This window comes from Myxocyprinus asiaticus, chromosome 16, assembly GCF_019703515.2.
Source record: "Myxocyprinus asiaticus isolate MX2 ecotype Aquarium Trade chromosome 16, UBuf_Myxa_2, whole genome shotgun sequence".
Lineage (NCBI taxonomy): Eukaryota > Metazoa > Chordata > Actinopteri > Cypriniformes > Catostomidae > Myxocyprinus > Myxocyprinus asiaticus.
In genome coordinates this window covers 23784595-23811400 of record NC_059359.1, presented here as the reverse complement: position 1 = coordinate 23811400, position 26806 = coordinate 23784595, and the positions used below count along the sequence as shown (strand labels likewise).

General features: G+C 39.3%; 1 protein-coding gene across 4 annotated transcripts in view; it reads right to left on the bottom strand.

The window, feature by feature from the left end:
* Nucleotides 1–7031: 7031 nt before the first annotated feature.
* The window catches only part of lipeb (lipase, hormone-sensitive b), a 50995-nt gene continuing 31220 nt past the window's right edge, over nucleotides 7032–26806 (bottom strand). For all 4 annotated transcript variants that reach the window (XM_051719996.1, XM_051720000.1, XM_051719998.1 and 1 more), the window contains 3 exons: nucleotides 17888–18141; nucleotides 11322–11582; nucleotides 7032–9866 (listed from right to left, as the gene is read on the bottom strand). In XM_051719996.1, coding sequence (XP_051575956.1) covers nucleotides 9456–9866; nucleotides 11322–11582; nucleotides 17888–18141 — 926 coding nt within the window. In that variant the 3' untranslated portion in view covers nucleotides 7032–9455. The remainder of the gene's footprint in view (nucleotides 9867–11321; nucleotides 11583–17887; nucleotides 18142–26806) is intronic.

The window sequence follows — 26806 nt, the reverse complement described above, 5'->3', positions numbered from 1 at the left end:
TGGCTCTCACGTGGATGCACTGAGCAGGCTAGATACTGAGCCATGGGGAGCAGAAAAAAGGACCTGCGTAACAAGGTAATGTAACTTTATAAAATGGAAAAGGATATAAAAAATATCCAAAGCCTTGAAAAAGCCAGTCAGTACTGTGTGCCAGAAACTGTGAAGCATGTCAAGGTGTTGTCGGGCATACTGTAACCGGGCTTTTTTGTGACATTGGCTTCTTTCTGGCAACTCGACAATGCAGCTCATTTTTGTTCAAGTATCGTCGTATTGTGCTCCTTGAAACAACCACACCGTCTTTTTCTAGAGCAACCTGTATTTCTCCTGAGGTTACCTGTGGGTTTTTCCTTGTATCCTGAACAATTCTTCTGGCAGTTGTGGCTGAAACCTTTCTTGGGCTACCTGACCTTGGCTTGGTATCAAGAGATCCCTGAATTTTCCACTTCTTAATAAGTGATTGAACAGTACTGACTGGCATTTTCAAGGCTTTGGATATCTTTTTATATCCTTTTCCATCTTTATAAAGTTCCATTACCTTGTTACGCAGATCTTTTGACAGTTCTTTTCTGCTCCCCATGGCTCAGTATCTAGCCTGCACAGTGCATCCACGTGAGAGCTAACAAACTCATTGACTATTTATACACAGACACTAATTGCAATTTAAAAAGCCAATGGTGTGGGAAATTAACCTTTAATTGCCATTTAAACCTGTATGTGTCACCTTGTGTATCTGTAACAAGGCCAAACATTCAAGGGTATGTAAACTTTTGATCAGGGCCATTTGGGTGATTTCTGTTACCATTATGATTTAAAAAGGAGCCAAACAACTATGTGATAATAAATGGCTTCATATGATCACTATCCTTACATAAAAGACCACTATCCTTTTTTTGCAAGATCAGTTATATTTTAAAAATCAATGCCAAAATTTCACAATTTCTGCCAGGGTATGCAAACTTTTAGCACAACTGTGTGTGTGTGTATATATATATATATATATATATATATATATATATATATATATATATATATATATATATATATATATATATAGCTGCACCTCCAGTCACCAGTCTGTCAAGCTCCTGAACTTTGCGGATGACACCACACTCATTAGGCTCATCTCTGGTGGGGATGAGTCCGCCTACAGGCGGGAAATTGATCATCTGGTTACCTGATGCAGTCAGAACAACTTGGAGCTCAATGCTGTGAAGACAGTGGAGATGGTCGTAGATTTCAGGAAGAACCCAGACCCACCCACCCCATCATTCTGTGTGACTCTCCAGATGACTCTGTGGAGTCCTTCTGCTTCCTGGGAACCATCATCTCCCAGGACCTCAAGTGGGAGCTGAACATCAGCTCTCTAATTAAAAAAGCACAGCAGAGGATGTACTTCCTGCAGCAACTGAAGAAGTTCAACCTGCCGAAGACAATGATGGTGCACTTCTACACCTCCATAATTGAGTCCATCCTCACCTCCTCCATCACCATCTGATACGCTGCTGCCACTGCCAAGGACAAAAGCAGACTGCAGCATGTCATTTGTTCTGCTGAGAAGGTGATTGGCTGCAATCTGCCATCTCTCCAGGACCTGTATGCCTACAGGACCCTGAGGTGGGCAGAAAAGATTGTGGCTGACCCCTCCCACCCAGGACACAATCTCTTTGAGACATTCCCCTCCAGAAGGAGGCTACGGTCCATTAGGACCAAAACCTCACACCACAGGAACAGTTTCTTCCCGTCTGCAGCTGGCCTCATAAACAAGGCCTAGGACCCCCCTGGCACTGTCTCTCATCCCACCTCCATAGACACTACACGTTACATTAACATATTTTCCATCTGTCTTGCATCAACTTAAAGAACATTTATCTGGTCTATTGCACTTTTCATTATACTCAATCTGTGAACTTTTCTGTGAACTGAACAACTGTGAACTGTGAACAACTGTGAACATCTGCACATTCTATGGTTCATATTCTGCACATTTGTGCACATCCCTGCACAACTGCACATATTTTGCACTACTGTACAGCTCCTTTATTAAAACCAGAGAGTTAACTTTTCCTCTATATATTGTATCTTAAATATAGTTTATTATTTTTTCTTACTATGTTTATTGTTATTGTATGTATCAAACACCAAGGCAAATTCCTTGTATGTGAAAACTTACTTGGCAATAAAGTCAATTCTGATTCTGATATAAAAAGAGTCGCTTACGTGTTCACGTCTTTTTAAAGATGTCCTTCCGTAAGTGTTCCTTGTGAGAGAGACACATTCTGCCATCAGACCAGCATGAGAGCTGCACTCTCTGTCTGGGCCGCGCCCATGCAGAGTCAGCTCTCATGGAAACAGACTACCCTCACTGCGAGGGCATGAGTCTCAAGATGCTGCGCTCGCGAATCGCCCTCTTTCTGATGGACGATTCAGCCTCTCGCTCCCTCCCACCCACCTCTTCAATGATAACCGAGGGGTCACACGAAGAGGCACAGCGGGGCGCGAGGTTGAGCAGGATGACTTTAAGGTGGTCCTCATGCTGGCATATGCCCCGCGAGCCCCTCAATCTCCATGCAACGCATCTATGCCAATACATCATGTGCGTGATGTGCACGGCCTTGTCTCGTTCGGTGTTTCTGATGCTGGGGATGATGACTATGTCATGTCTCTCGCTGCATCAGGCGAGTGATCAGTGGATGATGCTTCCACTGACAAGGAGATGATTTGCGTCTATTTAAGGGTGGTCGAAGAGCTCTATATCGAGTGGTCTCCTCCAGAGGAACCTACACAATCTCGCCTTGATGAATGGTTCCTGCAGTCCGGACGCCGTCAAGCAACCACATCTTGTAGATCTACCAGTCCTTCCCTGAAGTTCATAACGAACTGTCAAAATCCTGGTGCGCACCCTATTCGCGTGACCGAGTTTGGCCCCAGTCTTTCAAAATCCACTGTCAAACCCAGAAAAGGCTATGTGCCTAAGGTTCTAACCACACCCTTCAGAGCACAGTTGGTTCACCTTCAAGCTTTCTTCCATTCTCCATTTAATTCGGATGAGGAACAATCCTTGGATTTGTTATGCCCTATGCCGCCAGTTCAGGCTGTCTGATCAGCTCTTTGTGTGCTATGGAGGACGCATGAAAGGAATGTCCATCTCCAACAAAAGACTTTCTCACTGGATCGTTGATGCGATTGCCCTGGCTTATGAGTCGCAGGGTAAGATCAGCCCAATTGGTGTTAAAGCACACTCAACTAGAGGCATGGCCTTCTCATGGGCATGGACGAATGGTGTGTCTTTACAAGACATGTTTTGCAGCAGTATGGTCTTCTCAAATCACATTCGCAAGGTTTTACAACCTAGACATACTGTCTCTCTCTTCACAAGTCCTCTCTGTTTAAAGCACTTGCTATTTTGTTTGCCAAACATTTACTTATGCCCCTCCCCTTAAGTACAGGCTCCCCATGATTTTACACAACCGCCTGCATCAGGCCATTGTAATTTACCATAAAGTCACAAGCACTTTGATTATAAATAAACTCCCTTCCCGACTGGGTTCGTGAAGGGGTTAATTCATACTCTATGACTATAGTTCATATATTCATTCTGAGTGCTCCCCTCCTGGCCCAACATGAGGGTCACTCACTTCCCGCAGGACTGCACCATCATGTTTCCTCTCTGGAAGGTTATGTCGTGTAGTGCGGTGTGATGGGATTCTGTTCCTCATGTGTTAACACGCAATGTCAAGTTTACTGAGTCGTGAGACAAATGGAACGAGACATTGCGAACGCTGGCCACACTACAAGACTCAGAGTTCTTCTGAGCTGCGAGCAATGCGCTCCTTGTCCCTCAGTCAGAAAATTCTGAGGAATGGTGTTTGTGCACCTGCTTTTATAGTGGACAGCTTTGCACTTAAAAGGGCGGGGCTCAAACACCATAGCCAATATTAGAATATTGTTGTTATTGTAGAGAGGTTTCAACTAGGTCGTGTGGAAGGACAACTCCCCATATGCGTTAGCATGCATTGTTCCCTTTGTCTCAGGAAACCGAGGTTACATACGTAAACCAAGATGTTTGCACATATGGTTTCTTCACATAAGGAAGGAGAAAATCATAGTAAAAACAAACAAACAAACAAACTCAATCCCTGAATGGCTGTGAGGGCACCTGAAAGCTCCACCACACACTGAACTATAAAGTGCTTATTTTCTGAGAACCCCAAATAATTAGTATCTGACTGAAGATGAGAGAGTTAGAATGGGAGATACAGTACAATCTTATGGATTGGAAGCAAAACAGTGCAGAATCCGTCAAGATTTTTATCACTCAAGGCAGTGAAAATTGCAGTGAAAACTGGGACAGAAGAATAGACATCAACACCTTGTAATGACTCTGCAATGGTCATTAAAGTCCGCACTTAAATCGTGCCACATCACTGTCAGTGGACTTCAAGAGGATAGAAGTTCAAAAACCACTTCAATTAAGAGTTGCAGAAAACCCATTTTGAGACAGTGAAATAACAACCTTCCACTGCTTATAAATCCAAGGCAGTGAAAGACTGATTTTTTTGTCTTAAGAACAGATGTAAAATGCAATGTCATGACTCAGTGGCCATGTGCCTCTGAGGGAGATGATGCAGCACATTGCAAGTTTTGGGTGTTTACGCCACAGTGCAGTAATAAGGTCAGGTCTGGTTTCACAGTTTTAAACAGAGGGCTAAATTTACATAGTTTTTCACAAAACTCTTGAGATGAATTTATGAGTAATCTATCTCTTAGAGTCATGGAAAACGAAAGAATGGAGAAAGCGAACTGGAAAACAAGGTGAACTTGCAGTGTCAATGACAGCAATATTCGTTCCATCCATCCATCCATCGCCGTGTCCATGGTACCTGCGAGATGGAAATTTTCAACAGTGCTTTCAAGTTTACATCCTCCAGCCACAAAAAAAGAAAACAAAAATGGCTTTGAGAGATCAATCCATTGGAAATGATAATCCTGGGTGTCATAGTGTGTCTTATCTTTCCTATCACAGTTCTGGTTGTTTTGGTTTTGTGAATGGACTATACACATTGGCTGTAACCTTAACAGCTAGAGGCACAAAGGCACTGAAAAGCATTTCCATGCAGTGCGGACACAATTATAAGACAGGAGAAACAAGAAATGGGTTCTGAACTACACAGGAACAAATGTAGTGTACAGAACTATGGAAATAAATGGGAAAACATGTTGAAAAGCAATGCACATTTGCACACTGCAGATATACACATTTATTGTGACTAAATAAAATAAAACGCAAACTTGTTTGTTTTTCTTTGTACTTTGCACACATTGAAATGCAATCCTGGCAACATGGATGTTTCCTTACAGGAAATGTGATTTTTGTGCCTTTTTCAATTTAAAAAGTCCTTTTAACCTTCTGAATTAGTTATGGCATGATAAACGCATATACATATGATAATTTTTTTTTTTTTGCTTTTATTTTGGCACTGAAAAGCTACCATACTGAACAGACACACTAAAGGCCAAAGTATACTTATGTTGTCCGCGTTGCTGATTGCTCCACGCACAGTATGCGTGACGCAAATTTTGTCATCACCACAGTCTGCGTGGACTATCCACGCGGCCCAGATTTTCTCGACACGTGGACAGTCCTCATCTGTGCGCATCATCGGCGCATGTGCCAACCGTTGACTGTACTAAAAGAATATCACAAAGCAGTTGTAGTACGCATGCGTTGAACACGTTAATTTTCATTTATGTTCAAAAGAGTATACTTCGAAAGGCAACATGGTCAACTGGGCACGATCCGATCCGGAACACAGAAAAACAAAGTATACCCGGGCCTTAAAATTCAACGGATAAACCGATTTGACTGAAACAGGTACAATCAGATAAAAAAATAAATAGAAGCACAATTCACAAGACACATTTTAAGTATGCACTACTCGCATCTGACAAAAACAGCAAAGTAACCAAGACCTGCTATTTCAAAGCTGTCACTCGCAGATACAAAAAGAAGGAGCTTTGACACACTGAAAAGAGCAAGTAAGCAAATCTTTTTTTTTCTTCTCTATGGTACATTCTTAAAAACGGATCTCAAATGCTGCAATCAGCAGTACATGGAGCATTGTTTTCTCGTGCCAGATAATGCCTTCAGCTGAGGCTTAATCCAATCACACAAACAAAGATAAAGACCAGGCCTTTTCCATGGATATCTTGGAAATATATACACAGTCCCAAAAGACAAGTCAGCCACCGAACTGAGTAGATCAGTGACAGCAATTCTTGTATCAATAATATGGCAAATATTTTATAGAATATAAATATGAATATGCGAGTTACATAAACACAGCGCAGTAGGTCATGCCACTATTCTATTGTTCCACAGCGTAAACCAGACCCCCACTTCTACCATCTACCATTGTAAGCAGAGCTGTGCAAAAAAGGTTGAGTCATCCAATACAGCTGTAATAAATTTTAGTAACAGATTCTCTGCCCCTTTGGAAAATCAGTATAGTCAATTAGTGCCAAAGAAAGAGTCGACCTGATTCAAATAAAGACACTCATCAGAGCCAGCATGCTGGCGGTTGGTATCACACATGTGCAGACTGAGAGATTTCATTGGCTCAAGGTTGCTGGGTGTTGAAGGAGCTTAAAATACTTCTAGGACAGGTTGGGTGAGAACTGAACAGTGTGCTCAAAATGGGTCAGAATGCAAGGGGACAGATGACATGAATGTGAACAGAGGGAAACAAACTAAAAGTTGGAATGAGGGAGCTGGAGAAATCCAGAGAGGATGATAATGGACGCTTGTGTTGAAATGTCAGGGACAGACCAAGTGGGAAAGCAGCGACTGAGAGGAATAGCCACATTTTTCCCTCTAAGCTGCATCTTATGGAGTGAAAGATCTGGTCCAGTTTTCAAAGTACCTCTATTCCAGTCTTAACACAACACCTTGTCTAACAGACCATAATTATAATAAATTATTATAAATGATTACAATAAACAAATCGTAGACACTGAAACAAGTGATTCAAGTACACAGTAACAAACATTGCACATATATTTCGGAATGATGATTACTAATCCATAATGAAAATGTTAAATATTTGACAGTTACATAATACACAGTACCTTGACTAAAACATTCAGGACACCATAGAACACAAGTAGGACTACATCAACAATTCAGTGTGGATTTGTGTAACTTGAGCTTTCCTTCCACAGAGTGCATGTGGAAATGTGATCAGTATAGATGTATTGATAGCATATAATAACCGCTGGACAAAGCAGCATCAGAAATCTAATTTAAACACTACTCTTATAAGACGTCCTCTAAGAGCCATGAGGCAGGTAAATTAATAAAGGGTGATTAACATACACAACAGCATTAGGGCTGTGACTAATGATCATTTTTATAGTCGACTAATCTAACGATTATTAGAACGATTATTTGACTATTCGTTGACTATTGAAACGATTAATCATTAGCTCTGAACTGACTATTCATCTTGTGCCTCAATTTAAAAGGTTGTATTAAACGTGAATACAACAGTAAAGAGGACAAAATCACCTTTTAAAAATACCTCTAAATGACCTTCTCTGAATTTCAAGGGAAAAAATACTTGGATTTCTATTCAATTTAATTCATAAAAATTCACTGCAAAAATTCCTATTGTTATCAAGTGTTTTTGTCTTGTTTTCCATTTAAAATGATCTAAAAATCATATATGATATAAACATATAAGATATTTAGACTTGCTTTCAGAGAATGTATCTTGAGTACGTGTATTTTGTATATACGTGTATTTTTTCACTTGTTCATATTTCTGCCAGTGCAGAAAAGACAAAATATACTTCAATATATTCAATATATATTATTTGAAAGCCAGCCTAAATATTTAATATGTTGCTTCTAAGGTAAATGTATCTTGTTTTAAGGATTTTTTGATATTTTAAAATATTAAATATATATTAAACATTATATTCAGCATTCTCTGATATTTTTTTCTTCTGCAGTATAGCTCCTAAAGTAAATACGTAAGGAGTTTTAGATATTTATATTGGAAAACAAACCAAAAAAGACAAATCAATAAAGTTATTTATTTATATATATATTTTTTGCATTGTATATTGGGCTAAGACTACACTCACCTTTTTGTTCATTTCGGTCCATCTTTAACTCACAAAAAAAAAAAAAAAAAAGAAGAAAATTCTTAATAGAGCTTGAATCGCCGATTTTCTTCACGATAAGATACACACAGTGACACATATATTATGATTCACTACGTCATGAGCCATCATGTTATAATCTTATCAGCCGGCAGAAGTTTGAATCTCTGTTGCTCTGTTTTTCACATGACTCATATAAGTGGCTCTGACCGCACAGAGAAATTCCAGTTTCGGAGTTTGTGCTTATTAACGCAACCCGCTTCCTTTTTATTTGAACTTTATTAAAGGATGCATTAAACACATAATGCCAGACTGTTTCATTTTTAGACGCTCTGTCAGGCAAGTTTTGCTCAAGCAGAACGCCAGATCCGGCTTTGATTTATTTCACGTCAGGACGACACTTCATCTGTATTTTCTTATTTTGTATTTTTGTAATTCCCTCATACTTTGCGATCTACATCATCGTATGCTGATTGGAAAGTTTGGAGTGCATCTGAACTGTGAGTTGTGTCTTCTTCCTATCCTCAATCAGGCGTGAGATGCAGTGTTCCTCTCGCACGTCATCATTAGAATTTCATATGATCTCGTGTTACGTTATATGAGATCAAACGACTATTCGGCAACGCTAATTTTTTTTATTGTTGATAACGTTGACTAATCATTTCAGCCTTAAACAGCATTTTAGAATTCTTTGTCCTAAATAATTCAAAAGCTACTATATAAGAGAGCAAAAATTCAAACATTAATAAATGCTTTCGTAAGTTAGCCTCAGCATGCCAAGCAGCAAAGCATTCTACTGAGCAACTCTGCAAACATAAATTTTAGCAGATGGGTATAATATTAAATCACAGTTTGTAGGTTGATATAATGACTGTATAAGAGTAGTATGTGCTATAATGAGTAAGGTTTAGGTTTATGTATTTATTAGCAATGTCTTTCAACAACATCCATGTTCTGGGATGTTTTTGTACAAGGCAGGATACATTTGTTTTTGTGCTGGTATAATACAACAAAAGGCAAAGTGGTAAAATAGGTGTGAAAGGGGAATGCATGTGGGTGTGACCTTACTTTATCTTTTTCTCTCACCAAATACATAGTTAATGGTGTCTTTTATAATTACCATTTTAATAAGTGGTTCCATGACTCATTCCATCACATTTCTCATTACACTCTTTTCCACTATAATCAGTGGTTGCTCCAGCCCCGATTGTCATTATAAAATTATGTGGCCTTCCTCTGGATGTACATATCTTTTGGTATTATTCAGAATAAAGTCACTGTCAGGCCAAAATCTATGCTGGAATCTTTTCAGCTTCAGATTTAGTAGGAGGAGAAAAACCAGCAAGCCCTTCCCCATCTACAACAATAGCTCCTCCGCCAATAACTAACTCCTGTTCCTTTTCCGATTTAATCTCTTTTGAAAGCCGGGTGTGGATTATTTTGGTAGCCGAAGCATTCTGATTCGTCCGTTCCAGTTTGCGGTGCTTGCGCATCTCTGGGGGAGGGTCTTTCATGGTGAAAACATCCTTGATTCTCTCCATGCATACGTTAGTAGCTTCCCGAGTCTCTGTTGAGAGCTGTGACAGACTGAGGAATCCGTGAGGGAGGTCATCCACAACGCACAGGGTCACTGGCTGACCGATGTTTCGTAGCCTTTTGGCAAACATGACTGAGTCGTCTAGCATGGGGTCCAGATGACAGGCCTAATAAAAGAGGAAAGAGATAATGGATGGCAAAAGATGATGACAATTACTCGAGTCTCAAGATGCCAAAGATTTAAAAACACAACACAAGCTAAATTAAAAACTTAAATGAGTGTATGAGGGGAATGAAGAAAACACAAGGTAGCACCCCAGTTTCCTATCCTGAAAATGATATAGCTAACACAACTTTGTATTACCACATTCTTTTAAACTCAATTGGTCAACAAATAAGTCATAAAATATAAATTTTATGAACAGCTAGACTTGAAATACACTCACTGAGCACTTTATTAGGAACATCTGTACACCTACTTATTCATGGGTCAGAAGCTTCAGTTAATGTTCACATCAACCGCCAGAATGGGAAAAAAAGTGATCTCAGTGATTTTGACCATGGCATGATTGTTGGTGCCAGACAGGCTGGTTTGAGTATTTCTGTAACTGCTGATCTCCTGGGATTTTCACGAACAACTGTCTCGAGAGTTTACTCAGAATGGTGCCAAAAACGAAAAACATACAATGAGCGGCAGTTCTGCGGACAGAAACGGCTTATTGATGAGAGAGTTCAACAGAGAATGACAGGACTGGATCAAGCTGACAGAAATGCTATGGCAACTCAAATAACCACTCTGTACAATTGTAGTGAGCAGAATAGCACCTCAGAATGCACAACACGTCGAACCTTGAGGCGGATGGGCTACAACAGTAGAAGACCCCATCGGGTTCCACTTCTGTCAGTAAAGAACAGAAAACTGAGCCTGCAGTTGGCATAGGCTCACCAAAACTGGACAGTTAAAAGACAGAAAACATTTAGCCTGGTCCGAAGAATCTTGATTTTTGCTGAAGCACACATATGACAGGGTCAGAATTTGGCACCAACAGCATGAATCCATGGACCCAACCTGCTTTGTACAGTCCAGGCTGGTGGTGGTGGTATAATGGTGTGGGGGTTTGGGTCTGTTAATACTAACCAATCATCGCTTGAATGCCACAGCCTATATGTGTATTGTTGCTGACCATGTGCATCCCTTAATGGCCACAAGTTGCCCATCTTCTAATGGCTACTTCCAGCATGAGAATGCACCATGTAACAAAGCAAAAGTCATTCCAAACTGGTTTCATGAACATGACAATGAATTTACTGTTCGTCAGTGGCGTTTCCAGTCAATGGATCTGAATCCAATAGAACACCTTTGGGATGTGGTAAAACGGGAGATTCGCACCATGAATGTGCAGCTGACAAATCTCCAGAAATGGCATGATGCAATCATGTCAACATGGACCAGAAACTCAAAGGAATGTTTCACACATCTTGTGGAACCCGTGCCACGAAGAATTGAGGCTGTTTTGAGAGCAAAGGGAGGCCCTACTCAGTATTAGTATAGTGTTCCTAATAGAGTGCTCAGTGAGTGTAGATTGAATTATAAATCTGATTAAGTCTTGTTATGCTCTTACCACTATGTGTATAGGAGGGAGTCCCTTCAGCATGCTGTCTGGAGCCAGCAGGGGGGACATGTATGGGTTTCTGACAATGGGGGAATTCTGCACTATCATCTCTGCTAACTGCGCTGAGCGTAAAGGCTCAAAGCCCTCAGGAAACTCCCGTGGGTTCTCAGAGTCCTCCTCGCCACAAGGGGGTGGAATGGCCACAGAGGAAAAAGTTTCTGACACAGCGGGATCCACTTCTTTGCAGAGGAAGAAACTCACATCCTCGAGCTGAGAAAGGGGCAGAGGAATTGGGAGAGATAATTAAAAGATGTGATGATTGGATCAAGGACAGATGAACACAGTGCAACATTTCCATTACTTGTTCTGATTCCACATATAGCTTCTCTATCAATAATACTACTCCCTTAATGAGCATTTGAACCCCCTGGCCTTACTTTCCTTTTCACTTCTGTTGAATACAGAGTGGTTCAAATGACTCAGTTGAGCCTGGCAGCAATAAATTGTGCTGTAAATCCTATAATTATTCACGCATCTGACGTCATCGTATCATTAGATTCTCTGGGAGATTTTCAAACACAGTTGAGCAACAGCATGCAAAATCCAATTCTCAAAGTGACATCACAGCATAATCCTTTGCACTTTCTAAAGGCTGAAAAATCAAGACTTTCAACACTACCATTTCTTACTTCACTAAGCTGGAGAAATAGAAAAACTGTGAAAAAACTGTGTAATCAAAAAAAGGGCTCCAGACTGCGACTAAACTTTGCAACCATTTTTCCTGCCAGTGCAACCAAATTTTGATAGCGGTCACACTGTTACGATTACAATATTGCAAAACATCAAAAACCAAACATACAACAGTGGGACAAAACATGGTTTCCTAACTGTGTGGCTTGAAGCAATTATTTGCACAGCCCAATGGATTGTGTGGTGCAACCAGCTGGATAGAGAGGAGTAGGTTTGTTTACATGTGCGATCCACTGGATACCGTGGTGGCCAGTGTTAATTTTTTCACAGTTTTTTGTTTTTCTTTTGATGAAAATGTAGTTAAAATTAAGTCAATATTGCGTCATGTCATATTCATTTATTTTAGTCAGTTTTTCTCTGACTAAAATGGCATATAATTAGAATTATAAAATTAATAACAAAATGTCAACAATGTGAAAAATGACAAAAACGTCAAACTGTAACAGACCAAACTTATCAAATATTCAAACATTTAGAAAAAAAAGTATATATATATATATATATATATATATATATATATATATATATATATATATATATATATATATATATATATAAACATATCAAACATTTCAAAGATACAACAAAATACAACTTTCCTGTTGTGAAAACAAGAGTGAGTTTCTGAAATAACATATATTGAATATACTGATGTACAGTATTAGCTTTTTTAGAAGTTACTGTATTCTGAACTCTTCATGCTTTAGAGACTTATTAATTTTCTGTGTTTTAGACAGTTTCGGAGATTGGATTGAGTGTTTTTAGGTAAACAGAGTATTCACAATGCAAGTTACGCAGTAATTTCAGACGAAATCAGAAACAGTAGGTTGACTTTTCACTACATTCTTAGAGAAATTAGAAACACTTCCCCCAGTCACTAAAGCAGTAAGTGTCATCAGACGTATGGGCACCTGTAACACTCTGTCTAAAACGGGAGCATCCATTGACGCTGTGCTAGGTGACGCCCCAGCGGCTTGAGGCTGTCTACACTGGACACATCGACACGAACGTTCTAAGGGCACCTACACACTAGAGTAAACGCTGCATCAGAGAATGCTGCGAATGCATTGATTTCAAAGGGGACTGTGTGTCTGAAGGACAGAAAGGGAAAATGCAAGGGTTTCCGATAGTAAAGCTTCGTCATGCGACCAAAAGTTGAGAACATTTCAACTGTTGCTACAACACATTCTCGTTCTCAACTTTTGGTCGCATGACGGACTTTCACTATTGGAAACCCTTGCGTTTTCTCTGTCCTCCTGATGCACCATCGGCATTGAATTCAATGCATTTGCAGCGTTCTCTGATGCAGCGTTAAGTCTGGGCACCCTAAACTGTTTATTTGTGTTGTTGGCTGTAGCGCCAGCACATGAGGCGCAAAATGGAACTGGACACCCGTTTACTGTCGGCGTGATATGGCCAATCTTAGTGTACTGGGCCTCTCGGAAACATGCCGACTTCATGTGTGGTCATGTTGGTAATCTCGTTGATAAGGTTTAAACTGACCGCATCTCAGAACTGTTTCAGTCAATTTGAACAGCGCTACGTGACCCAAAAATGATTTGTTACAAACCCCGATCGAAACCCCAAATGCCCTGGTTTTGAAGTTAGCTGAAACCATTTTAAACAGCCCTGACATTCTTAACAGCTTTGACAAGTAAGCCGAGAACACACTGTGTCATCCACAAACATAAATTATAAGGCTTTTCAATCCACTCTTTACCACCCATAAACATTTTTACCATGGATGTACAGTAATAAATATTGTCATTTGGCAGAAAAGTTGTACATTCTAAATTTTAAATATATTATAAAGTGAGTGACACACTGCAAGTGAAAAAAACAAACAAACTAATTTTTACTACAACTATGGCAGTTCTAGTCCTGCTTTTTAAATGTGTTTGGGCTGTTAACAAATACAATAGTTTTATTGAAACCACAGTTACATTTAACTATGGTAATGAGGAGCCATGCTGGGTTTTACCTGCCGTTACTATGGTCTTATTTCAAATACTGCAGTCAAACTGTGGATACTATGAAAGAATTATGGTACATTTTACAAGGGCAAGTACAAAGAAGATTCAATGGTTTTAAAGCCTGGACCTCCATGAATTATGGATCAAGCTATCAGTTTTACCTGTGTAATATATGTACTTTTATGAAGTGAAAAGTCAGGCATTTGTCTTCAGAAATTTTAAGAGATGACTGTGCTTCAATAATTAAGAGCCTGGGTCTCCTAAGCAACCAAATTGGCCCGGTTGCTAGGGAGGGTAGAGTCACATGGGGTAAACTCCTCGTGGTTGCTATAATGTGGTTTGTTCTCGGTGGGGCGCGTGGTGAGTTGAGCATGGTTGCCGCGGTGGATGGCGTGAGGCCTCCACACGCGCTATGTCTCCGTTGCAACGCGCTCAACAAGCCACGTGATAAGATGCGCGGGTTGATGCTCTCAGACGCGGAGGCAACTGGGATTCGTCCTCCGCCACCCGGACTGAGGCGAATCACTACGCGACCATGAGGACTTGGAAGCACGTTGGGAACTGGGCATTCCAAATTGGGAGAAAAAGGGGAAAAAAATCAAAAAAAATGTTTTTTTATAAATAATAATAATAATTAAGAGCCTGTAAAGGGAAAAAATATCTGTAGAGAAATCCCACATCAGTTCCACTATCAGAATATTTTCCATATGAAGCACTTGCTGACTTCCTACTGTAAGTGTAATTTATCTGTACACAATGTAGCAGCCTGAAATACCCAGAACAACAAACAATTCACTGCAAGCTATTAAAATCAGGCAGTGTTAAGAGGCCAGTTAATTCTGTGCATTAGACAGACTGTTTTCTGCCACACTTATGTTCACAGCTCTGACTCTATGAGGCTGGCATATTATGGCATATCAAACTCCACTGATGTTTGCCACCAATAGCAATTTTATAGTCTTCAACAACATCTGTGCTCTTGTAAATAGACCAGATTCTCACTATAAATGGGGTTGTCTATTATACTGTATTATTTAAATGTTATGTTTGACTAATACTAGAAACACTGTTCAATTGTTGAAGGCTAGGTTGTTCTCATGGAGGATAACAAATTAATCGGTGCAAACACTGGCATATGTTTCACACACTCATAATGGTGTTACCTAGACATGAAAACAGCCTGATGGATGGTGTGCATCCTTGTAGAATGCAAATCGGTCTGATGATTAATATGACTCACAGTTACAGTCTGTAAAAGAGAGACCTACAACACCACTAGAGCTTTAAGGATGTAGTCAGTATTTTAACAGAGCAGAGGCTTAATAAGTTAAAGGATGCAAAATTTCAATACGGGGTCTCCCGTTCTTTTTAATGGAATTAATTATTATTTTTTTTAATTCAGCTAAATAACACAAATTATTGTGTGAACATGTGAGCCAGGGCCGTAGCAAGAAATTCTGGGCCCCCATACTATATATTGCTCTGGGCCCCTTACCTATTAAAATAATGCAGTTTGGAATTTGTTGTGGGCCCCGCTGGACCTTTGGGACCCTAGAATCTTTACCACCTTTCATCCCACTGGCTACGGCCTTGATGTGAGCCACTGTGAACGAACTTCTCTCCTAGCATTCATGAACGCACAATAGATGTCAAGCTTTTCATTGAAAAAATGACTTAAATTTTGGGTTGTTTTTTACCAAAATCTATCAGTAGACTTGGAATATGATGCAAAAGTGGACTACTATTACGATTTTTTGGGTCCTTTTTAAGCTTTAAGTGAGTCACTATCAAATGGTATTGTATTGAATAGATGGACCAGGATATTCATAAAAAATTATCCTTTTGTGTTCCACGTCAGAAAGCCGTACAGGTTTGGAATGACTTAAAGGTGTACTCCGCAATTTTTTCCTCATTAAAAAAAGTTTTAATCCTAAAGACATGAATTGTAATTTTGCAATACATGTAGGAAATGATGACCACTCACATTAAAATGAAAATTCCAGTCATATCAGTAACCTTATAAACAGGGTTGGAAAGGTTACTTTTAAAAAGTAGTCCACTACAGATTACAGATTGCATGCTGTAAAATGTAATTTGTAACATATTCCGTTATATTACTCAAGGTCAGTAATGTAACCTAAATACTTTGGATTACTTCTTCAGCACTGGCGGATTTTCACTTGACTTCAAACAAGTAAATAAAGTAAGAAAATACAATTCACTGTAAAAATCCATTCTCTGAAAAAGCCTAAATATCTTTTGCAGTTTTGCTACTCAATTAAATGTATCTTTAAAGGATTTTTTGTATATATATATATATATTTTTTTTACAGGGAAACAATATTTAAATTCTCATTAAGAATACATTTTTTGCAGTACATCTTTGCCCTAACATCAAAGGTCTTACTAGAGAAAAAAGTTATGCTCTAATGTGAATTTTCTTCATAGAATTCATCATAAAATATTGCGCCTGGTGACAAATGGATGTAAAGGCAAGAAATAGCATTTTAGCTTAGCATAACACAAGGTTAACTAGTTTTGCTGCTCCAAACTTCAAAACCCCACAGAGTGTACACAACCACATCCTTTTCTAATCATATGTGGAATCTGTTCATAAAATGACTCTTATATAACAAATATATTATTTGTAGCTTTCTATACAATGTTAAAGGACATATTGGTTAGCATTTGTTCTAAAAAAAAAATACCCTAACCGCTTAAAAAACATTGACATCACGTATTTAATGTATTTAATTTCAGCTGTCAAAGTGTTTCTGATATTTGTTAAGCTGTAGAAACATGATGTAGCTACTTTATTAAGCTCATAAGAGAAAGTTCCTCAATAATGTCATATCCACCTTTTCACTCACAACAGTGTGAAAGCGCTCGTATGAATAAAACAAATCAAAAGAAAGTGTTTAACTGCTGTTCAAAAGCTCCTCGGATCGCATAATTTATATGGTTAGATGTTTTCCAACTGAATAGATTAAATAGTAAATAAAAACAAATTACAATAAAAGGCAAAGTAATCTCTTAGGTAATCAAAATACTTTTTGAATGTAATTGTATTCTGATTACCAACGATTTAAACTGTAACTGTAGTGGAAAACAGTTACTAATTTTAGTTTTTTTAAATACGTAGTCCCGTTACATGTATTCCGTTAATCCCCAGACCTGCTTATAAAAGTGGTTTTATTCTACATGGATAGGGTCCGCACATGGGGGCTGCCATGTTAGAATCACATGACCAGCAAAATACTACTTGCTTAATCTCAGTAACTGTCCTGTTATTTGACACTTTCACTCATTGATTAAAGGGGTCATGTCATGAGGAATCAAAGTTTCCTTGATGTTTTGACATGAGGTCATTCTACTATAAAAAAAACACTGTAAATTCCAGAGCTCAAAACGTAATCCCCAATGCAATAAAAGCATTTATTGAAACCAAGCTGTCAAAACGCCCCATTCTCTACTTCCGCGACAACCCTACGTCACTTGGGGTACTCATTCAAGACGGCCTCTACAGCAACAACATCAATGCCTATTTTAAAATCATCACACCCATGGCCCCGCCCACTTGACAAAAGTTACTCAAAGCACCTTTAAGAATGATGCCAGAATTTTCATCTTTGCGTGAAAGTTTACTTCATTTAATCCAGCATGGGACTAAAGTTCTAGAGCATAGAAAATGCTACTGCTACCTCTGGCCAAACAAGACACTGCATATTTCTAACAATGATGCATGAGAACATGTTAATTTTTAGTAAGCATAAGTTCTTGAAGTTTGTAACATTTCATATGTATACATTGAAATTGATTGGAATTTGATTAAACAGAAGATTTGAGCTGTACCTGGTTTTCGGGTGTCAGCGTAATGTCAAAGATGGAGCTATGGTTGGTTGTTGAAGTGCTAAGGTGGTTGGCAATCTGGCTGGCATTTTTCTGCACATTGCTGGTGCTGCTGTTAGTGTGGCTGCCCAAGTCATGGCATGTCTGGTTCTTCACAGACCCTTTCTCCTGGGAGTACTTGGAAGGCTCTGTGGGCACTGGAGGGTCTGTGTGAGGAGAGGTCAGAGAGGCATCTGATACACTCTTCCTTACAGCATCTAACAGAAAAAAAAATGAGAGCAAGCAGAGAAAATGACAGAGAGAGATTGTGAGGTTTCCTTAAAAAAAAAAAAAACCCAAAAACAATTCAAGGTCATTCACCTGACATGGATTTCCTAAAGGTAGACAAAAATATTGCTCTAATTTTAAGGTTGTTAAAATGCCCTTGATGCCATTTACAGGTAGGATGGGTGGATCATGTCCCTACCACATTTTGTCTTTGCCAATTTTGTCCCCAGCACTTCATCAATTAAGTGTCTAATGCAGAAGAAACATCTCCAATTCTTGAGCAGGATTATCCATTTCGTTCGTGTGGGTTATAAGTGGCAGTCCAGCTCAGGAGTTTGTTTTTTGTTATGTCATGATGAGTGCAGCTGTTATTAGTGCCGTTGAGTGTCAGTGGGCTGTAATGTCCTCTCGTGCATCCAAATCTGTGCTGTACTCGCTCCACACCTCACGCTCCTTTCCAGTTAAATCAACAGTGACCCTGCTCATGATAAACATCCTCTAATGTACAGATGTAATCTTCATTTATTAAAATAAAAAGTTATGTTAGGGTGGATTAGAACCCGAAACTCCATGAATACCCACTGTGACGAGGAGGAGGGCGTGACCGGGCCGTGATGGAGCACAGCCGGCGCTAAATCAGCTGATAAGGATTTATCCTAAGGAGGAGGCGGGAACTGGCTCAACAGTAAACAAAGTTTTAATGAGAAACTCAACTTAAAACAAACTTAAACAAACACAGACACATATGCAATGTGGCCACATGTGTCTCTCTCTCTTGAACCGGCATCTCCTGCTGCCCCTTACCTCGCTCTCCTGCTGATCAGCTGATTCAGTGCCGGCCATACTCCATCACGGCCCGGCCACGCCCTCCTCCTCGTCACACCCACTAATTAGATCCCTTGTCAGCTGTCTCTTAATGTACAGAGGAACTGCAATGCATTTATGTAGGTCTAAGCCTATATCTACAATTGAAGTCAGAACATACGCTTAGATTGAAGTCATTAAAACTAATTTTTTTACCACTCCACAGATTTAATATTGGCAATCTATAGTTTTGGCAAGTCGTTAGGACATCTACTTTGTGCATGACAGGAGTAATTTTTCCAACAATTGTTTACAGACAGATTGTTTCACTTTTAATTGACTATATCACAATTCCAGTAGGTCAAAAGTTTACATACACTAAGTTAACTGTGCCTTTAAGCAGCTTGGAAAATTCCAGAAAATGATGTCAAGCCTTTAGACAATTAGCCAATTAGCTTCTGATAGGAAGTGTATTGAATTGGAGGTGTACCTGTGCATGTATTTTAAGGCCTACCTTCAAATTCAGTGCCTCTTTGCTTGACATCATGGGAAAATCTAAAGAAATCAGCCAAGATCTCATAAAAAATGTTTTTGGACCTCCACAAATCTGATTCATACTTGGGAGCAATTTCCAAATGCCTGAAGGTACCACAATCATCTGCACAAACAACGAGACTCATTCTGTCTCCTAGAGATGAACATAGTTTGGTGCGAAAAGTGTAAATCAATCACAGAACAATAGCAAAGGACCTTGTGAAGATGCTGGAGGAAACAGGAAGACAAGTATCTACTCTGGCGGCCAAAAGTTTGGAATAATGTACAGATTTTGCTGTTTCGGAAGGAAACTGGTACTTTAATTCACAAAAGTGGCATTCAACTGATCAAAGTATAGTCAGGACATTACTGATGTAAAACACAGCACCATCACTATTTGAAAAAAGTCATTTTTGATCAAATCTAGACAGGCCCCATTTCCAGCAGCCATCACTCCAACACCTTATCCTTGAGTAATCATGCTAAATTGCTAATTTGGTACTAGAAAATCACTTGCCATTATATCAAAAACAGTTGAAAGCTATTTGGTTCGTTAAATGAAGCTTAACATTGTCTTTGTGTTTGTTTTTGAGTTGCCACTGTATGCAATAGACTGGCATGTCTTAAGGTAAATATTAGGTGAAAAATGGCAAAAAAGAAACAGCTTTCTTTAGAAACTCATCAGTCAATAATTGTTTTGAGGAATGAAGGCTATACAATGCTTGAAATTGCCAAAAAACTGAAGATTTCATACAAAGGTGTACACTACAGTCTTTAAAGACAAAGGACAACTGGCTCTAACAAGGACAGAAAGAGATGTGGAAGGCCAGATGTACAACTAAACAAGAGGATAAGTACAGCAGAGTCTCTAGTTTGAGAAATAGATGCCTCACATGTCCTCAGCTGACAGCTTCATTGAATTCTACCCGCTCAACACCAGTTTCATGTACAACAGTAAAGAGAAGACTCAGGGGTGCAGGCCTTATGGGAAGAATTGCAAAGAAAAAGCCACTTTTGAAACAGAAAAACAAAAAGAAAAGGTTAGAGTGAGCAAAGAAACAGACATTGGACAACAGATAATTGGAAAAAAAATGTTATGGATCTTAACCCCTTTGAGCTTTTGTGGGATCAGCTAGACTGTATGTGAGAAGTGCCCAACAAGACAGCCACATCTATGGCAAGTGTTACAGGAAGCGTGGGGTGAAATGTCACCTGAGTATCTGGACAAACTGACAGCTAGAATGCCAAAGGATCTGCAAAGCTGGCATTGCTGCATGTGGAGGGTTTGTTGATAAGAACTCTTTGAAGAAGTTTAAGAAGTTCTGACATTTTTTTTCAAATTGTAATAGTAATTTTTCATGTTATTAATGTCCTGACTATACATTGTTATCAGCTGAATGCCACTTTGGTGAATACAAGTACCAATTTCTTTCCATTAGAGCAAAATCTGTACATTATTCCAAACTTTTGGATGCCAGTGTATATCCACAGTAAGACGAGTCCTATATCGACATAACCTGAAAGGCTGCTCAGCAATGAAGAAGCCACTGCTCCAAAACCGCCATAAAAAAGCCAGACTACAGTTTGCAAGTGCACATGGGGACAAAGATCTTACTTTTTGGAGAAGTGTCCTCTGGTCTAATGAAACAAAAATTGAACTGTTTGGCCATAATGACCATCGTTATGTTTGGAGGAAAAAGGGTGAGGCTTGCAAGCTGAAGAACACCATCCCAACCATGAAGTATCATGTTGTGAGGGTGCTTTGCTGCAGGAGGGACTGCTGCACTTCACAAAATAGATGGCATCATGAGGAAGGAATATTATGTGTATATATTGAAGCAATATCTCAAAACATCAGCCAGGAAGTTAAAGCTCTGTCACAAATGGGTCTTCCAAATGGACAATGACCCCACGCATACCTCCAGTTGTGGCAAAATGCCTTAAGGACAACAAAGTCAAGGTATTGGAGAAGGCATCACAAAGCCCTGACCTCAATCTGATAGAAAATTTGTGTGCAGAACTGAAAAAGCGTGTGCGAGCAAGGAGGCCTACAAACCTGACTCACTTACACCAGTTCTGTCTTGAGGAATGTTTCACAATTCAAGCAACTTATTGTGAGAAGCTTGTGGACGGCTACCCAAGACATCTGACCCAAGTTAAACAATTTAAAGGCAATGCTACCAAATACTAACAAAATGTATGTAAACTTCTGACCCACTGGGAATGTGATGAAAGAAAGAAAAGCTTAAATAAATCATTCTCTCTACTATTATTCTGACATTTCACATTCTTAAAATAGTAATCCTAACTGTCCTAAGACAGGCAATGTTTTCTACAATTAAATGTCAGGAATAGTGAAAAACTGAGCTTAAATGTATTTGGCTAAGGTGTATGTAAACTTCTGACTTCAACTGTATGTCTATGTCATTCCATGCAGCATTAATATGGTTAACACACATGACAATGTCACATTCTCTTGTAATACCTACTAATTGCCATATTGTCAGTTGTCTATGTATTTAGGAATTGTTATGCCGTTCTGTAGGTCTGTGTCTATATCTTTGTCTTTGTACCAGTATACTGAATTGTATGTTACATTAAAAATGGTTATCTGAGATATCAGCAGGCATTGTAATGATGTAGAAACAGGAATCACAAAGAAACTAAACTAATCCTGAATTCCCAAAGCAAGTTATAAGCAATGAGGAAGAGAGAGGAAATTCCTTATAAAACCTCATAAAAAGGAAAGTGCAGAGATTCTTCATATAATACAAATATGCAAAAAAGCAAAATTAGGAAACAAAGAAAGATGTAAAGGGAGTTCAAATAGGTAGAGGGGAGGAATTTTAAGCAAAAGACATTGGAGGAGGCTGTTGGTGAGGGAACAGTTGCCAGGGAGAAGCATGTGACTCTCTGATGTAGAAAACGAGTGTGTCTCTCTGTGTGTCATATTAAAAAGACTGAGGTCACTCAGGAAAATATTTTGGCCCCTCAAACTGCCATATATACATAGAAATTAACACAGACAACCATACAACATCAACACCCACACCAGCCACAGCACAACTGTATCACCCATAGCCATGATCTTATGAAAACCTATTCTCAGCAGCATAATTCAAGGCCATGTTAGTATAGTGAATAATGAATTCATGGCCATCATGAGGTAATTAGAATACTTGGTGTTGTGTCACACTACACTAATGATGCCTTTTAGCCACACTGCACAACACCATTCTGTCTCTCTCTTTCTTTGAGCTAATGAACTCAAATTATATGAGATCTAGGGTTGATAGTGGCCAATTTAAACCAATGACTTCAAAACCAGCAGGCATTTGGCACAAAACAGCTTGTGAAGCCATTATTAAGAACTTTGACTGAGATGGTTATTATCAGCCATTCAGTGCTGCAGTGTCACTATGAATTCAGACCACAATAAAACATTTATTAACAAACAATACAAAGGCTGAGAAAGTCAGGAGGCAATATTTGTGACTAATTTTTTGATCATAATCTAAATGTTATTTTATAGTTCACTTTGAATATCCCTTATAAAATAATCAATGACAAAAAAGAAAGAGGAGGGTGATGGGAACCTCAGCAAAGGAGGCAAAGCTAAATAGAGTACAGTAGGTGTACTATAGAGCGCAAAACTCGGGTTCCAGAAGTAAAAATCCCATTTATTTTCTCCATAGGGGAATTCATTTTCATTGATCACTTATAAACCTTTATGACAGACCTACCATGAGCTCCGAGGTTGTTTATAGATGGTATATTCTTCTGTTGAAGCCATCAGTCCACTTTATTTAAACTTCTTTTAACCCTCCTGTTATGTTCGGGTCATTTTTGACCCATTTAAAAATTAAAAACAGTGAAAAACTAATCTAATTAAATTTGATCAAAATGCCTTTGGGTTATCCTCGACATTGACTAAATGAATATGATAAAAAAATGTTTTTAGGTTTTTATAATATTTGTTTATATTTATGTAATGTCAAACTTTTTGTATCCACCTTTTATGTTCGGGACAAATCAATAATCTGTCCTTAACTGTAGAAGACTGTTCGCTTGAATTCTGATGTTTGTTTTTAGGCAAAGCAATTATATTATTGTAGTAATAAACAGCTTTAGAAATTACCTCAAACTCCCTCATTTTCCACATGCAAATGATATTCCAAAGCTGGCAGGGGCAGCAGAGACAATCATGCTTATCCACATCGATAGATGGCAGTACAGCATCTAACACCACTGTCATATCGGTACTTAAAGTACACAAAAGAAGAGCAATGCTAACGCTAGCTAGAGAACTACTGAATGCCCCTTTAACTATCACCAAAACGCAGACTGAGATGTCGTTGCTTGCAAACGCTTTTCATGGTGAGTTCAAAGCGGCGCACAACGCTGGCGATGCCGCTTTGACGTGAATCATAATCCCAGCTTCACGACTGCTGTAACATAGCAGAGAGCCACAGTCTACAGGCAAATTAATATTGTGGAGGATGACAGTTTACGGGATTTAATGCCCACTGCAATAAATATGCAACCTATGTGGAGACTAGTTCTTTCAATCAGTCAAACTCCCACTTAGACTTTGGGGAAACATTTAATGTTGCTTGAATTGTTGATATTTTAGTGCATTGTCTTTATATTGTGGAAGGCTTTGTTAGGAAAATGTTAAAGCATTATATTGCTACATATTGTTTTTTTTTTTCTTTCCTAAGATGGAAATAAATGTATTTTGCAAGAAAATAAGTACATATAGTGACAAATGTCAGCACTTTTAAAATCTGCGATTAATAGCGATTAACTACAAAAAAAATTTGATTAATCGCGATTAACAATCGACTGACAGTACTAACAATTATACAGTTGTGCTCAAAAGTTTGCATACCCTTGGAGAATTGGTAATATATGTACCATTTTTAAAGAAAACATGAGTGAGCAGGCAAAACACATTTCTTTTATTTCTTATGGGATTCATATTCAACTGTAGGTTATAACAGAATGGCCCAATCATAAAACAAAACATGGCAACAAAGAAAAAAATGAAATTACCCCTGTTCAAAAGTCTGCATACCCTTAGTTCTTAATACTGTGTACTGCCCCTTTAGCATCAATGACAGCATGCAGTCTTTTGTAATAGTTGTCTATGAGGCCCCAAATTCTTGCAGGTGGCATAGCTGCCCATTCGTCTTGGCAAAATGCCTCAAGGTCATGTAAAGTCTTTGGTTGTCTTGCATGAACCGCACGTTTGAGATCTCCCCAGAGTGGCTCGATGATATTAAGGTACCTTCACCTTTTTCTGCTGTAAACACTGGAGGGTCAACTTGGCCTTGTGCTTAGGGTCACTGTCATGCTGGAAAGTCCAAGAGCGTCCCATGCGCAGCTTTCATGCAGAAGAATGCAAATTGTCTGCCAGTATTTTCTGATAACATGCTGCATTCATCTTGCCATCAATTTTCACAAGATTACCCATGCCTTTAAAGCTCACACACCCCCAAAACATCAGTGAGCCACCACCATGCTTCACAGTGGGGATGGTATTCTTTTCACTATAGGCCTTGTTGACCCCTCTCCAAACACAGCGCTTATGGTTGTGTACAGTGTGCCAGAAGCTGTGAGGCGTGTCAAGGTGTTGTCGGGCATATTGTAACCGGGCTTTTTTGTGGCATTGGCGCAGTAAAGGCTTCTTTCTGGAAACTCGACCATGCAGCTCATTTCTGTTCAAGTATCGTCGTATTGTGCTCCTTGAAACAACCACACCGTCTTTTTCCAGAGCAGCCTGTATTTCTCCTGAGGTTACCTGTGTGTTTTTCTTTGTATCCCGAACAATACTTCTGGCAGTTGTGGCTGAAATCTTTCTTGGTTTACCTGACCTTGGCTTGGTATCAAGAGATCCCTGAAATTTCCACTTCTTAATAAGTGATTGAACAGTACTGACTGGTATTTTCAAGGCTTTGGATATCTTTTTATATCCATTTCCATCCTTATAAAGTTCCATTACCTTGTTACGCAGGTCTTTTTACAGTTCTTTTCTGCTCCCTATGGTTCAGTATCTAGCCTGCTCAGTGCATCAACGTGAGAGCTAACAAACTCATTGACTATTTATACACAGACACTAATTGCAATTTAAAAAGCCACAGGCTTTTTGTCACCTTGTGTTTCTGTAACAAGGCCAAACATTCAAGGGTATGTACACTTTTGATCAGGGCCATTTGGGTGATTTCTGTTATCATTATGATTTAAAAAGGAGCCAAACAACTATGTGATAATAAATGGCTTCATATGATCACTATCCTTAAATAAAACACAGTTTTTTTGCATGATCAGTCATATTTTCAAAATCAATGCCAAAATTTCACAATTTCTGCCAGGGTATGCAAACTTTTGAGCACAACTGTATATGTTCTTTTTTGCAATATTTTTATGGTTGTAATGTTGTAGAATATTGTAAGTAATCTAAGTATCAGCTTATTTTAAATTCTGTAAATCATTACAGTAAAGCTAGCAATTTACTGTATATCTTCTGTACTCGAATAGTGCCACAACTGAGATATACACTATATTGCCAAAAGTATTCGCTCACCCATCCAAATAATTGAATTCAGGTGTTGCAATCACTTCCATGGCCACAGGTGTATAAAATGAAGCACCTAGGCATGCAGACTGCTTCTACAAACATTTGTGAAAGAATGGGCCGCTCTCAGGAGCTCAGTGAATTCCAGCGTGGTACTGTGATAGGATGCCACCTGTGCAACAAGTCCAGTCGTGAAATTTCCTCGCTACTAAATATTCCACAGTCAACTGTCAGTGGTATTATAACAAAGTGGAAGCGATTGGGAATGACAGCAACTTAATGACAGCCACATAAAATGACAGAGCGGGGTCAGTGGATGCTGAGGTGCATAGTTCGCAGAGGTCGCCAACTTTCTGCAGTCAATCGCTACAGACCTCCAAAGTTCATGTGGCCTTCAGATTAGCTCAAGAACAGTGTGTAGAGAGCTTCATGGAATGGGTTTCCATGGCCGAGCAGCTGCATCCAAGCCATACATCACCAAGTGCAATGCAAAGCGTCGGATGCAGTGGTGTAAAGCACGCCGCCACTGGACTCTAGAGCAGTGGAGACGCGTTCTCTGGAGTGACGAATCACGCTTCTCCATCTGGCAATCTGATGGACGAGTCTGGGTTTGGCGGTTGCCAGGAGAACGGTACTTGTCTGACTGCATTGTGCCAACTGTGATGTTTGGTGGAGGGGGGATTATGGTGTGGGGTTGTTTTTCAGGAGCTGGGCTTGGCCCCTTAGTTCCAGTGAAAGGA